This window comes from Tripterygium wilfordii, chromosome 10 (assembly GCF_013401445.1).
Source record: "Tripterygium wilfordii isolate XIE 37 chromosome 10, ASM1340144v1, whole genome shotgun sequence".
NCBI classification, from domain to species: Eukaryota; Viridiplantae; Streptophyta; class Magnoliopsida; order Celastrales; family Celastraceae; genus Tripterygium; species Tripterygium wilfordii.
In genome coordinates, this window is record NC_052241.1 from 3266943 (window position 1) to 3281888 (window position 14946).

At 38.0% G+C, this 14946-nt stretch overlaps 3 protein-coding genes and 1 pseudogene across 3 annotated transcripts; 3 read left to right on the forward strand and 1 right to left on the reverse strand.

Annotated features, from left to right (window-relative positions):
- The first annotated feature begins 4358 nt into the window (after nucleotides 1–4358).
- Nucleotides 4359–7682, forward strand: LOC120006828. The gene is made up of 4 exons (XM_038856926.1): nucleotides 4359–4544; nucleotides 4936–5006; nucleotides 6227–6313; nucleotides 7384–7682. Exons 1-4 carry the CDS (start codon nucleotides 4424–4426, stop codon nucleotides 7405–7407), a joined length of 303 nt encoding a protein of 100 aa, XP_038712854.1. The 5' UTR covers nucleotides 4359–4423; the 3' UTR covers nucleotides 7408–7682.
- On the reverse strand, nucleotides 7454–10472 carry LOC120006827. The gene is made up of 2 exons (XM_038856925.1): nucleotides 9996–10472; nucleotides 7454–9636 (listed from the first exon to the last, which is right to left on the reverse strand). The coding sequence occupies exons 1-2, from the start codon at nucleotides 10185–10187 to the stop codon at nucleotides 7987–7989; spliced, it is 1842 nt and encodes a 613-aa protein (XP_038712853.1). The 5' UTR covers nucleotides 10188–10472; the 3' UTR covers nucleotides 7454–7986.
- Nucleotides 10473–11336: 864 nt separating this feature from the next.
- LOC120007048 (protein LTO1 homolog) lies at nucleotides 11337–12101 on the forward strand. Its single transcript, XM_038857213.1, has one exon. The coding sequence runs from the start codon at nucleotides 11421–11423 to the stop codon at nucleotides 11865–11867; it is 447 nt and encodes a 148-aa protein (XP_038713141.1). The 5' UTR covers nucleotides 11337–11420; the 3' UTR covers nucleotides 11868–12101.
- A 140-nt stretch (nucleotides 12102–12241) lies between these two features.
- Nucleotides 12242–14661, forward strand: LOC120007047 (annotated as a pseudogene).
- Nucleotides 14662–14946: the final 285 nt, after the last annotated feature.

The following is a 14946-nucleotide window of genomic DNA, read 5'->3' on the forward strand; positions in this document are numbered from 1 at the left end:
AATCACTTTGTCCAGATTGCCTTGAAAGAGGGTTTCCCGATGGCTCTCATTATGATTCAATGGTTTACATACAGGTATAATTGCGCAGCTACATAGGTTACATCATATACGGAACAACTTGCAGCATACATTCAATATATACATTCTATATTTCTTTCTGAAATCATTGTATTATAATTTACATAATTATAAGAGTGGTGGGAGATTACATTAAATATCTAAGTCATCACATGAATCATCAATTTTTTTAGAAATTAATACAAAAAGTCTCTCCCTCTCTTATTTTGTCACATCAATAATTATTTTATTTTTGAAATTAAAAAGATAAAAAAGAAACCTCCTCATTTTTTTATTTCAGACAAAAAAGGACAAAAACAAAACTGATGTGTCGCCCAAAAAAGATAAAAAAGATGGGGTAAAAAAAGGACAAAAACAAACCTGATGTGTCAGACAAAAAAAGACAAAAACAAATGGGGTCATTTCATGGAGGGGTAAAACAAGTAAAAGAGGGGGTTTTGAATGTCAGACGAGGGTCAAACAAGGAGGACAATCGTCATTTCATGGAGGGGGTGAAACAAGTAAAAAAAATGGTGGGAAAAGTCCCGCCGTTAAATCTTAGAACCACGGCCTCTCTCATCTCCTTTTCTTTCCTCTCTCTTTCTCTTGTCAATTAAATCTCAGGCAGCCACCATCAAAGGATGATATGAAGCCGAACGATCATTATGCCCACATCGACCTCAAAGTTTTTTTTAAGCACATCGACCTCAAAGTCAAGGGTCAAATCTATTTCTGTACGAAAATGAAATGTTATGCAAGAGATCATGGACTTTTTTAGTTTTCTTTTGTGTGTGCTTTCATCTTACCCATAATAACTGATATATAGTTCTAGATCTAGTTCCCAAAAGATTGAAACCGAGTAGCGTCGATAAACCCGATTAACCTTTATGGAGAATCAGAGCATTAATAATCTATTGATTCTAATTTTATCCCACATTTGTTCGTTTTAATTTGACTTCAAAGACCCAACAAGAACTATGAATATGATCTTGTGACATGAATATTGAGAGAGATTGGAGATTGGGTCGAACAAGAAGCCAAAAGAGGAGGAGATGATTCAAGGAAGAAAAATATTTTGTTGACTGGGATATGAGAGCCACATGTCTTTTATTTGCATGGTGGACTAAAAGAAAGCATTGACAGTATGTGTTCACTGCCACTCTATCTGTGGCACGTATATCAAAAAGGGACAAGACAAGACAAGACATGTGAATAATAGAGGGGAGTTTATAAAATAAAAAAGGGAATGTTAATAGTAGCACCATTTTTTGTAAGAAACTAGTGTTAGAGTTGTTCTGATGTTCCTAAAATGTCATTGTAGATTCTTTATCACTAACGTAACCTTTTGAGTTGTTCTGATTTTTTTTTATCTTCGCATGTTTTTTGGTTGAAATCATCATCATCAATTTAATAAGGAAATTCTCTTTTGAGATGCTTTGTCCCAAATGGAAACGATGCTTTGTCCCAAATGGATATAGTTATTTATTACGTTGTCTTAATGTACAGTATAACTAATTTTATTGACAGTGTAATTGTTGGTTCTTAATTTAACCTTACTAGCAAGTGTACTAGTCGGTGACTACAGCACAATGATAAGCAAGGGTCGAATCCACAGGGACGGTGTTATGTCTAATCCAAATGTATACTTGTATGTATGTATGGACAATGCAAACAAAAGTAAAGTTCAACTCAAGATTGTTTGGTTTGGTAATTAACTAAGACAAGCAAATAGTAAAGTGTTTTTGGTATTTTCTTGGAATAAGGATGCAAATTACACTAATGCAACTAATACGAATGAAATGAGTTAATGAATATGAGATAAACACCAAGGCTTTGGAATCCCCCTTGGGAAATGACTTGCAAAGAGACAAATTCACACACATATTTGCTAATTCGGGCATAACGAATCCTTACCTAAGTCGGTTTTAGCGCACTTAAGCCAAACCTCCCTAAAATCGATTACTAGCCATCTTATTGGTCTAGGTCGGATATTCCTAAATACATTCTAGTCATCTTATTGGTCTAAACATGCATAGGAATTCATGAAGTTCTATGGAGCTTAGGATTCATACAAATTTTCACCTAATTAAAGGGAGACACATTCATAATCAAGAGTGTCAAGAAGCATAATCTACTTGACATATTATTGTCTAAGCAAATTCTCCAAACAATTTCATCCAAAAACCTAAAGTGTTGGCCAAACACAACAAGCATGAAGAAATTGAAATCAAACATAGAAACCCAAGATTTATACCCATATCAACTCATATATACGTAAATCAAGTCATACACAAAGTCATTAAACCCAAGGCTTCATCCTAGCCTTGGTAAAAGTGGTTTAGTTACACATAAAGAGAGAAAAACACAAGAAGATAGATGAGAAAAGCATGAATAAACCCAATGAGTTGAGTAGATCCAAGTTGAGCTGAAGAATCTCTCCTCCTAGCTCCAAGAATCACCTTCCCCCTCTATTTTCGCTCTCCAGAAAATCTGTTCGAAGTCCAAAAGTTGTGTGCGGCTAGGGCAAATCGCGAATTAAAACTTGCCCAAAAGCTGTTTTGTGCGCCTAGGCGTGTTGAATTCACGCCTAGGCACACGCCTAGGCGCAATCCTAGGCGTGGTAGATACTTTCAATCATCTTCACGTCAAATGCTGTCTGGACTGGGCGTGCAGAAGTGATTCTGGGCGTGCACAAATGTTGCGCCTAGGCGCACTTCACCAAAATTTCCAGCTCTGCCCTAGGAATCTTCAAATGACCATAACGTCTCCATATGACCTCCGATTTGCATGATTTTAGAGTCTACGAAAAGCTTGAGATGTCTAGTTTCCAATGCCTTTTATTTCGCTCGATTCCAATAATGTGACAGAAAGTTATGACTATTTGAACACACGAAGGTCAGTGGACATTTTCTTCAATTCAGCCCCTTTTCCGTCGCTTTTCATCCAAACCGCAATCAACCTATCAAAATACAAATCAACACATAAATACACTCATTATTTATCAAAAAGAAGCTTGAGAGGGGGAGATTTCTACCAAAAACAATAGGTATTATCATACCTATCAGTAATAAGCGACTGTAAGGTTTGATTGTGTCGTCCAAAATAGAGAAAGTGTTTTAGTGCGAGGTTTCTTTTGGAAAATGATTATTAGCCACGCTATTTGCAATTAGACAATATAGTAATACAATATCCTATTAAGATGTTTTGGCTCAAATGGATACAGTTTCTTATTATGCTGTCCTAATGGACAGTGTAACTAATTATATTGATAGCGTAATTAATTAAATTCAATTTGTAATAAGAAGTCAGAGCATAAAATCTCATAAAAATTCCATCTAAAATAATTTCAATTCATTTTCTATGAAAACTAGAACACAAACAAATGGACTCAGTACCTTTTTTACATTGTTCATATTGGATCGTGTAATAAGGCATTGTACCTTTTAATTATTAAAATAAGCCTAGATTGACAACATGAATGGATGAAACAACAAGAAACGGTAAGCGATTATGTAGATCTTGGAAGTTGAAGATGAAGATGTTGAACAAGAAACATCATGCGCTTTTTCTTCTTCTTGTATGTCTCCAGATCTCCTTAGACGACACCGTTGGAGGCTCAGATTTACTAGTGGATACCATTAATGGAGAAAAATAGATGCAAACCCAAATCGCAAGGAAGAGCTTGAGAAGGAGGTCGTCGATGAAAACCCGAGTCACAACGTTGATGCCATGGATCTTGAGTAGAAGGCCGTCAATGTCATTGATCTTGAGAAGCATGGAGAGAGGTGGAGAGACTAGAGAGAATGAGGGGATGGGTGGAGGATGGAGAGAGATAAGAGAGAGAAACGCAGAGAGATAAATGGATTTTGAAATTTTTTTTTTGCTTTTATTTTTCTTTTTGTCTTTTCTTTTCTAGGTAACCTATTCAATTTTTTTTTAATTGCTTTACTGTCATGTCTAGGTGGCATGTCACCTAGTTATGTAAGATTAGAGATTTATATTTTAGGGACATGTAGTAATACCGATTTTCCAATTAGTTGTCTGGTGTAACAAAAAAAAGTTTTGCCTGTGGATCGCATAGTAAAAACAAGAACAAACTGATATACACCAAAACGCGGCGTTTCATGCCGTTTCTACTACCTAGTTTGCTTTCTTTTGGGCCCACAAGGTACGTTAGTCCATTCACAGTTCACCGTTACATTCACTTTAACAGTTAAACCATGACCATTGGGACATGGTTAATCTAAAGCGGTGTCGTTTAACATTATTGGATTTTGGTATCATAACGTCTTTGATCTTCCTCCCGGACTCCAGTCCCATTTTTCACCCGACTATTAGATCAATTCGCCGAAAACCCTCAAGAGCCATGGCTACCATTGCGGCCACTGCAGCCCGTCGAGCTGCATCTCTGGCTCGGATTTCATCCTCTGCAACACCGGCTCAACCTGCCAATCTCATTCCCCGGCGTGGCCTTTCCGGCGCAGCAGGTAATCAGCAACAACAGCCTTCATATATATCAGTACATCGATACAGAATGAAACAGATTCATAGATGTGTAATTTTTCTTGCTTTTTCTCTAGAATCCCGATCACTTATTGGGGATCAAGGTTCTCGATCAATTGTATATTAAGTTTACTACTAACATTGTATGTTGTATATGGTCGCTTGTGAGATTTTATTTGTATACACTTTGTGATCGTTCCCGATACAGTGTATAATGATATTAATGATATTGTCACGTACTATAGTTTTCTTTTCTTCTGTTGGTGGTTGGTAAAGACGTTTGTCAGTGAACTATCAAGGTTATTGTTCCTATGAATTTGCCAGAATTCTGTATCGCCTGTTTAATGTCTCATTCTATTTTGCTTTAATTTTCAGATCATCATGGACCACCAAAGGTCAATTGTTGGACAGACCCAATGAGTCCATCAAAATGGAAGGAAGAGCATGTGAGTCAGCATTTGGTGTTTTTTAATTTTACATATTGGAAACATTACTGATTCTTGTGGGATCTATGGCATAAATTGTTACACATCCTTGAAGTTTGATATAGTCCAAGGAAAATGCTTTTGTTCTTTAGGATATGAAAGGAGATGTTTTTTTGTTTTAAGCACCATCTTGAAATTCTTATGAAATGTTTTAGGGTTGTCTACTTCCCTCAGCAAGTAAATATTGATGCTTTGAAAAGCGATAGAAAAAATTGATTATTTCTTCCCTTGCTTGGGGAGTTCTCTATAAAAATCATTGGTGGATAAGGGCATATAAAAAATTGGGATGTAAAATGTAGTATAGTTATAATTATTATATCCTTCATGATCATGTGGAAGGCTTATGAATATAATTAGCATAAATTTGAAAGTTCTGACAAGTTTCATAACTACAATACTTCTCCATTCCTATTTGTCCCAACCCTACCAATCCCTAAGAGAAGAAAAGTAATGAAAGTTTCTTCTGCTTGGATGCATTCAAAATTTTGTTTAACCTTTTAATCCGGAAGAGGAAATACGCCCACCCTAAATCCTCCATGTCCTTCTTGCTAGAAATACCAATAGTGGTGGTCACAGAAACCAGAAGGGTCTGGACATGTATGTATGCCGAGACCAATCTTGAGTCTAGAGAAGGTTATGCCTTCTTATTACATTTCATACCTTTATATAGGCAAAGATTTTACAAATAGTCAAAATATTAACTTTACATGATGTGTTGTAAAATTAATGAAAGAAGTATTAACTGTACATTTTACTTGAACCACGAGTACAGGCAAAATTAAAGATCAATAAAATCCAGCACGACTGCACAACCTAGCCAAAAGAATACAAACTGCTTTTGGAAGTGTATTCCAGTATTTATTGACACATGGCTACATCACCGTAAAAGGCGGGAGAGGTTGTCACTAGATAATTATATGTAATGTAAAAATATGATACATGTACATTAGGAAATTTTTAGCTATCTTCCTTTAGTACTTCTTTCATTAGTTTTACAACACATGTAAAGTTAATATTTTGTCTACTTGTAAAATCTTTGCCTATATAAAAGCATGGAAATGTAATAAGAATGTATAAGTGTATAACCTTCTTGACAAAATATTTCTCTACACTTTCTCTACACAATTCTCTCATTTGCTTCCATTCTCATTTGCTATTGACTGGACCCTATATTTTTGCAGTTTGTGATCGTCTCCTTGTCTGGTTGGGGTCTACTCTTCTATGGAGGATACAAGTTCTTCACTGGAGGCAAGGGCAAGAAGGAAGAGGTACTTTGACTTCCTTTGAAACTACAAGAGTCGCTTTTTTTTATCTTGGATAATCTGAAGTAGGTTTCAATTTTTAATTATCTTGATTGTTAGATGGGTTCTTGCATTCTCATGCATTACCTGAAACCCATAATTCCATGGTTGCTTCTCACATCTACATCTGCCTTGATCCATAGTATCGTTTAGAAGTAATTTGATGTATAGATATTTAGTATCTAAGATTGAAAGCATATGCGTAGCACTCTCAACAGTTGCACATCTAAGGGAAAGGAATTATCAAGCTGGTAATTATTTATAGCTTTTAGTCCACCTGTCGAAAGAATTTATCAGAAGAGCACAATACGTAGATTCCTCTTTTATTGCTACAATTAGGATGCCTCCTTTCCCCATTTGTGATCTCGGTCCTCATTTTTTAAGTAAAGTGCATTTTATAATAAAGGCCTCCCTATCGATGTTGGATAACATGTACAGTATAATTCTACGTGATGCTGGTCAAATTCAGTGAAGCTACATACACATTCTTCCATTGGTCAACCATGCATATGGGGGTAAGATTGGATACATTTGGCCTTCTTCAATTCCATTCCCACTACGGGAGCCTTTTGCACCGTAGCCAAATGGAATTGCATTTAAAGTAGTTGTTCTGTAAATACTCATTCTTTATGACTTACAAATATAGCACTACTTAGTCTGCTTTGCTCTTTGGAAAGAAGTTGCAGGTAGCTCTTGGTAGATTCCCAAATTGCCAAACTAGAGTGTCTGGAAACATTTGTAGAAAAGTAAGCCGTAGCTGGCCATTTTAGCTTGTATCAGGTCCTTTCCAGAGCTTGTACGTGTTATGAAGCTTAAATACGTCGCAGTTGTCCTTTCATTATGGCTTGGGTGGACAATTATAGTTAAAATTCAACTGACTAAACAAATAAGCTGTATATACTCCACTTATTCCCGTCTTGATGACCTGGTGCTTTCTTACCAATTTCAGTTCATATTTGCCTTGCCCATCAACTTCAATAAAAATCATTTGTATTGTTAGCTGTAAGATTTTCTGAGACGCTATTGTTTGTTTACAGAAACTGGTTGAAGCAGCACATTGAGCTCTGGAGGTCTTAATCTTGCTCAAATGTTCCGGTAATAATGTGCTTTACTGAAACTTCACTTGCTGTGGGATTTGATTTTTCTTGTAATATGAAACAGCAAGTTCTGCTGGCACCTTTAGAATTTCTTTAGCATGACCGATGATTAAGTGAGGAGGCTGATTGCTTTCTGAGGAGACGATCAAATCATTTTCTTACAATTTCTGTGGTTTCATTGTGCACTTGATTCTTTAATAACCATATTTAAGTAATGTGATGGCGTCGTTAAGGTCCAAGTTGATTGTTTCATCAGAAGGGATCAAATTATGGTTGTGTGAATTGTTGGCTTAAGCTGGGGACCTTCATCTGTAATAAGTGATGGTAAATTGAAGTTAATTGTTCACCTTTTTTCTGCTTGATAGCCTATATTTATACTTACGATTGCTTGTAATCATGCAACTAATAATAGCTAGGTGTAGCCAAGGGAGGTATAAACACATCAAACTACAGTAATTGTCATGCAGGTAATAAACACCTCTGCGACAGACTAGGTGGAAATGAAAAGGAAAAAAATGAAAACCACTTTAGTTTGGTAACAAACTAAAACTCGGATTCATCTGTTTCTTCCTTATATTCTTCATTGTCTTCCTCCAAACTGGAAGTGGAATTTCCGAAAATCTCATTGTTATCAGATTCTGAATCTCCTTGTGTATCTGCCACCTCCATATTTTTTGGCACTTTCAGTTTGGTAGCAGCTTTCTCCTGTTCAGCATTTAGATCTCTACTGCCTGTACTTTCTTGGGTTCCACCATCGTGGGCTTCCTTTTGTGTAGCTTCATCCAGGTTAGGCTTTTTTCCATCAGAGTTGACATTGTGAGATTCACCCTCAGTGCTTTCAGTCATTTTTGCTATCCTTTGATTGTCTTGAAATATCCTGGGTCTTTTCAGCAGCCCACCCACTTCATCATTTGTATCACCATTTGCAACTTTGTGTACCAAATTTCCAGTGTTTTCTGGGAGTTGATGCTTGAGCAATGTGGGGTTCGAAGAATCCAATGCCTTTCCAGCCCTTGTTGACTTTGTTTTGCCCTCTACTCTTTCTGCCTTTTCCACATTGGTAGTTGCTCCCCCTTCTCTAATGTTCCATCTGTCCTCTGCATACTTTAAAGAGTTTTGCTTTCTCACGTTTTCAAATTCACTTTCTTCGGACCTACCATTGCTTTCCAATGGTCTGCTTTTCACAAGCATTGTCCATCTCTTGCCCTTTCTTTTACTGAGATGGCCATGTTTTCCCCTCACCTTAGTACCTGCACTGCCAGACTCGGTTGCTTGTTCCAGTTTCATGCCCCCCTTAGCTGTTGATTGAGAGTTCCAATTCTGTCCTGCTGATACATTTTCTTGTTTTCCTGGTTGTTCATCTCTGGCAGCTTCATGTTGTTCATCATCCTTCGATATCATTTCAGTTTCTGCATCTTTAGTGTTAACCTCTTTCCCTCCTATGTGTATCTTTGTTTCACCTGAATTGGCGGTATTCATCTCCTGCGTGCCAGTTTCAACCCCATCTTTAAGATGCCCATTTTTCTCCTCTTCAATACTCCTTCCAGCTGCCTCTGCATCTGTATCTGTGAAATCTTGCTGGTGTGAATTTTGCAGTTCTTCTTCTCTCTTAATCCCCATGTTTTCAATGATCATCGTCCCATTATCATTCCTGTATTCGTCTTGTGATCTATTCTCACTTATTCTGGAATTGGAAAGCATGTGCTCACTTCCATCTTCTCCTCTCGTTGAATTTCCCCAATTCTTAGTACTCGTCACTTCATCTGGAAACCTTCCCTGTTGTTTACTCTCATCGATCACTGATGTTTGGCTCGCATCGTTGCTGGCGGTTAAATTTGGAGTTGGATTTGATGGGTCATCTGTACTCACTGACCAGACCTTAGCTGGGTGCTCGAGATGGTGCCTCAAGTCCTGAATTTCATCCTCTTTTTGCTTCAAACTGTCTGTTAGAGCAATCACTTCTGGATTTTCTTCTCCAAAAGTGCCTCGTGCCTCTCTTAGTATTTTTATCTCATTCTGCTTCTCCTCAAGTGCAGATTCCATGGCTTTTTGTTCATCTTTCAGAGACACTATTGTGGACTGCATCTCCAGGAGTCTACTGTCAAGCTCCATTTTTTGGTTTCTAAGAAAGTACATCTTCGCTCTCATCTCTTCTGTCCGTCTTTTTATTTCTTTGGTGTTCTCTCTTTCTTTCTGTGCATTTTAACATTGATTTGAAAAGGTGTCAGTCAGTATCTCAGAAATCTACCAAGAAAAACTCATAACACGCATATTTCTGTTCCAGAGCACTCGCAGGTTTGCAGATTTCTAAGCAGAGGACATAAACTGCTCACAAGATGAGTGGATTGTATATGCAAAGGGTAGATCTTTGCCACACTAATAAACCCAGAACAAAATCTATCTATCTTAAGTGATTTTTGATTGATCTATTTCTAAATTTACATAGCTTAATTACTGAATATGAAAACCATACATGCATGTTTCTTCTTATCTGTCAACAGAGGAGAGCGACACCTAAAAAGTAACATTGCGAGAGAGAGAGAGAGGGTAACCTGTAAGAGAAGCTGCAGGGAAAAGAGCTGACGGTCCTTCTCTATGACAAGGAGGTTGAAGATGCGTCTCTCCCTGAGCTTGTGGAGCACCATCACGCCAAGCAAAGCAGCCCCAAATGCCACCAGCAACATCAATCCATATGGCCTCCCTCTCTTTCCACCACCACCATTTCCTTTGTATGTTACGCCCATATTGCTCTCTCTCTCTCTCTCTCTCTCTCTCTCTCTCTCTCTCTCTCAACAGAGGTTCTTTGTTTTACATGTGATAAGAATCAGGCAACTAGTCTCTCTAATTGAGCGGAGTTAACAAGGTTGAAGAAGGCGGCATAGAAACCATCTCCTGGCATTGATTCTGGCGAGAGGAGGCTGATCACAGCTTTTTATTTTTTTCCAACCATCCAACTTCTGCCCATAATTACCATTGTACCCCTACTGTCCTTTTAACTTTTGCTCAGAATTTGACCATTTTTAGCATTGGTTGAGACTTACTGCCACAAAAGTTTGCAGTTTCTAGTTACTGCAATTGCTGCCACCAGGCATGCATGCATGCCGCATTCACCACTGCCGGTGAATCATCGAAAACAAGCCTTCCTTTTTAAAAGGTTTAAATGACACATAGAACCCTTTACTCTTACGGTGTCTCACGTGAGATGGGAGTCAACAAGTTACAAGTCCACAATAGTATATCATTAGTGGACTTTAGCATTGCTTAAGGCGTAAGAAAATTGAGAGTAAAGCAGTTGCTAGTAGACCATGTTGGGAAGGCGAGAGCACATGTTAAGGAAGATCCCAACCATAGTTGTGGATTTCCACAAATTAGCATCAACCTTTTTGGAGATTTATTGGAGTTTTCTTTGATACAATTCTAAGTTCTAAACGAAAATGTTGAGAATCACAGTTTTGTTTTCAACTATTCTAAATGATGAGATTGACACAATTATGGCCTTACATGATTCATATGAAATCGTATGTGTTCATCTCAACATTTGAGATAGTTAAGACAAAATATCACTAGGATGATACTACTGATTTTTTAAATACATTATTACGTAAAATATAACCGGAGAACAACGGAATGGGCTTAAAATATGACAAGGTGTAATCCTCGGCCAGCTCTCGGCCCATCTGATTAGAGGACACAAAACTGGGCTTTACAATTGTTAATGGGCTTTTTGATAAAAAGTGATTGAATTTAGCCGTTCGAATTAGTGGATTACTGTGATGCTACCATTCAGTGGGCTTTCGGTATTAGCCCATCTACGAATCCACGAAAAAGGCTGTGAGCCTGTGACTGATTGTTAGCGGGAGAGGAAGGCCAGCTTCGCGATTCCCAGGGTAAGTAAATGCAGCTCAGTTACTGTGCATCTCGCCCGACGGATTCACTGTTGTGTTTATCATCTTTTCGAATTATATTCTTCAGTGATTATGTCTCGTTCTCAATCTCAATCTCAATCTCTATCTAATTCGACTGAGGATATTTTCGATTCCTCGCTGAATCTAGAGGAGACTCACTTCAAGGAATGTTTTGATGATGGCTACAAACAGGGCCTAATCGTTGGCAAGGAGGAGGCCCTTGATGTTGGCTTGAAACAGGGGTTTGAAGTTGGCCAAGAAATCGGGTTCTACAGGGGATGCGTTGACGTATGGAACTCGGCGATTCGGATCGACCCATCCTCATTCTCAAAGCGCCTCCAGCAGAGCATAAAACGGATGGAGGAGTTGATTGAGAAATACCCACTGATGGAGCCTGAGGATGAGAGTGTTCAAGAGAGAGTGGACGAATTGAGGCTGAAATTTCGGGTTATTCGTTCGGGTTTGGGTGTGAAGTTGGAGTATGAGGGATACCCGAAACCCAAAGACGTTGAGTTTTGATTTCTGTTGTCGGTCTGTGTAAAGGGATGGCCTGAATGTTTTAGGATTAGCTTGGAAATTTGCTAATCAAATCAATCCGGTAGCTGAATTGTGGTTTAGAGCTGGTTTATTGTTAGAATAGTTTGTTCTCTCCTCTTTTATTCTGAAAATTTAGTTGAATGCTTCTGTAGTCATAATTAAGTATGTTTTCTTCGTGATTGAATTCAGATGTCTCGTTCTGAGCCTAAATTCCTTTACTTCGCTTCCGAATTTACTTGTTTGACAGGAAAGTGTTGGATGCCGGTATTGCTTTCCTTTTCAGGATATGTGTGCAAATCTATGGTAGAGAAACTCAAACTCGATTATTTTTTAAGCATTACAGGCTCTGATCATGCCTGAGGACCTGAGGTTATTATTAGTTGAATGATAATTCACTGTCAAACCACTTTGCATCTGTGTGGCCTTGGCTATCTATTATGTCACAAACCACTCAACCCTTGTAGATCTAAGATGAGGTATTTGAACTAGAAAAATGAGTGTTGGGCATTAAATGCCATTAGTTTGACGCTTGGGAAACTGAGAATTATGCCTAAATTGAGTCTGATGCAACTGCTTTTGGATCACTCACTATTCTTTTTCTTCTGGTCATCTGCCAACTTAACAGGAGTTAATGTTATGTACATGTGGATGAATTTCATTCATAGCCCAAAGATGCTATAAGTTGCAGTGTTTACTTGAGCCTTTGCATCTTGGATACTTCAGCTTTATAAGCCTGGTTCCATAGGGTCCTTCATTTGCGGCACTATTTTATTTCAGTGATTGTTGCTTCCAGTGTGATTCAAGCAGAGTTGAGTTTTTTCATGTGAAGAACTTGATATATCAAGTTTTTGCTTTTCGGTTGCGAGGTTTTTGCTAAGAGGACGTTTCTTATAAATTTTACTTTTATTATTTTGCTTACCCAGGTAGTATGGGACTATGTGGTCCCCAAGGGAAAAAACCATGTCCGCATAGTTGTTGCTGTCAATTCATAGCTCAATCTATCTTCTTGGTGCAGTTTGCGGAGGATTGTGTAGGGGAGAAAAGATGATGAAGTTGATGCTAGTTTGCTGCGAGGTATACATATCTGAAAGCCAAAACAGGACTGCATTGGAAGCAATTGAAAAAGCTGCGAGGCTACACCTAGAAGCTAGTATCATCAACAAATTTGAAGATGTGACTTACAGGAGAGTTGGATATACTCGTCTCACATTTTTCTGCAAAGCCATCTTCAGACTCATGTTGAAAAGAGTTGTACTTGCCATGGTTAAAGCTAATTTTGAATCTATTAACCGGGAGTTGCATTGTGGAAGTCATCCTAGGCTTGGAGTTGTCGACCTTATTTGCTTTCACCACTTGGCCTGTGCCTCTCTGGATCAGACAACTTTGGTTGCCAAGTCTTTAGCGGCAGATATTGGCTCGAGTCTTGAAGGTTTGTACCTTTAGAACTGCAAAAATTGCATCCCACAGTAGCATGTTGCTTGAACCAGTGGGTTAATTACTTTTAATTGACACGGGAAGAGTATTTGGGTTGTGGCCATCTATGAGGAGTTTCTGTTAAACGGAATTCTCTGACTGATGGTCTCATCTACAAACAGAAACTGGTCATAACTTCATTATTGATTTCATTTATTTTTTTTCATTTCTCTTTTCTTCCCCTTTTGTTTCTCTTAATGGTTAGATCATGTGATGTGAGTTAAAAAATGTATCATCAATTTGAGATCTGGGTTTGCATGATTATGCATTTTCATTCAATAACAGTTAGGTATGTAGGTTTTGCAGATGGCCAGATGTAAATGTATCGTTCCCTAGCACTAACTTTCTTCTCAGAATAAAAGTTTAGGGTACGCAGCACTTTTTATGATTTCTTTTTGTTGCCCCATTCCTCACAACACTAGATTTATATTAAGCAGAATCTGTTCTATCAGTGTTAATGCAGGGTTAAAAGGCTTAGTTATATGCAAATTTGGCTTGAGCCATGTGGATGTTTCGCTAATTATGTTTTCTCTAGCCTGCAGTTCCTACATTTCTGTATGGAGCTACCGTGATGAAGGGATAACGGTTGTTTCAATCCGAAGAGAGCTGGGTTATTTTAGGCCTAACTCAGATGGTAACCAGTAGATACGAGGGCTGCAATCAGAATCCTTGCCATTGAAGCCAGATGAAGGCTCTGCTCAAGTGACTCAGGCAAAAGGTGTTGTTGTAATTGGACTGACCCGTTGGGTTGATAACTATAATGTCCCCGTCTTCACCACCAATATATCTGTTGTTCATAAAATTGCGAAACGAGTAAGTGGGAGTGTTGGTGACCTTCCTTCAGTACAAGCTATGACACTTGTACATGGTGAACATGTGGCTGAGGTAGCTTGCAATCTGCTCGAACCAAGTAGAGTGGGAGTGGATAGAGTTCAACAAGAAATCAAGAGGCTTGCAAAGGAAACATGATTGTCCGTGGGAAAAGGATATTTCAGCGATTTTTCACAGGAGAAAATAATTAAAAGTTACTTGAGGCTGGGTTCCCTTGATGCAAGTGTTTGATGAAATGCAACAGACAAGGTAGGGCTTCATGTGTAAATAGATAACCTTGGAAATTCATAACATAATGCGATTTCTCTTTGACAGGATTTTTCTTCTGATTATGTGAATAGATTAATAGTTTATGTTAGTTCTGGAGATATCTCAAGATACTTTCATTTATGATGTTTAGACTGCCAATTTTATTTATGAATTTTCTTCTCTCTTCTCTGATGTGTTTTAAATTTTTGATCCTTGTACTTGGTTGCAAGTTTTCCTTTTGTAACTGCTTGGTACTATTTCAATTGTAGCTGCTGTAATGGTGATAAGTGCAGAAACATATTTCTCTCTACTTTTGAAAGTTTGAAGATGGTGCCGTGTTGAGAATAGAATGAATAAAAAAAAAAATTGCCATGCTTCACATATTCTGGTTATCAAATTAGCCCGGCGTATGTGGACTAGTCTATCTAATTAATTCAACTTTGTCTATTGCTGACTAAATGTAATTTGGTGTTCTGAATTGTTGATTCTTCCTTCAACTAATTATGTT

What these genes read in the sequence shown, in the direction of transcription:
- LOC120006828 (XM_038856926.1), top strand. Translation starts at nt 4,424, where the DNA reads ATGGCTACCATTGCGGCCACTGCAGCCCGTCGAGCTGCATCTCTGGCT. An exon ending in CAAAATGGAAGGAAGAGCAT is followed by an intron (nt 5,007 to 6,226) that starts GTGAGTCAGCAT and finishes ATATTTTTGCAG; the next exon opens with TTTGTGATCGTCTCCTTGTC. An exon ending in GCAAGGGCAAGAAGGAAGAG is followed by an intron (nt 6,314 to 7,383) that starts GTACTTTGACTT and finishes GTTTGTTTACAG; the next exon opens with AAACTGGTTGAAGCAGCACA.
- LOC120006827 (XM_038856925.1), bottom strand. Translation starts at nt 10,187, where the DNA reads ATGGGCGTAACATACAAAGGAAATGGTGGTGGTGGAAAGAGAGGGAGG. An exon ending in CCCTGCAGCTTCTCTTACAG is followed by an intron (nt 9,637 to 9,995) that starts GTTACCCTCTCT and finishes TAAAATGCACAG; the next exon opens with AAAGAAAGAGAGAACACCAA.
- LOC120007048 (XM_038857213.1), top strand. Translation starts at nt 11,421, where the DNA reads ATGTCTCGTTCTCAATCTCAATCTCAATCTCTATCTAATTCGACTGAG.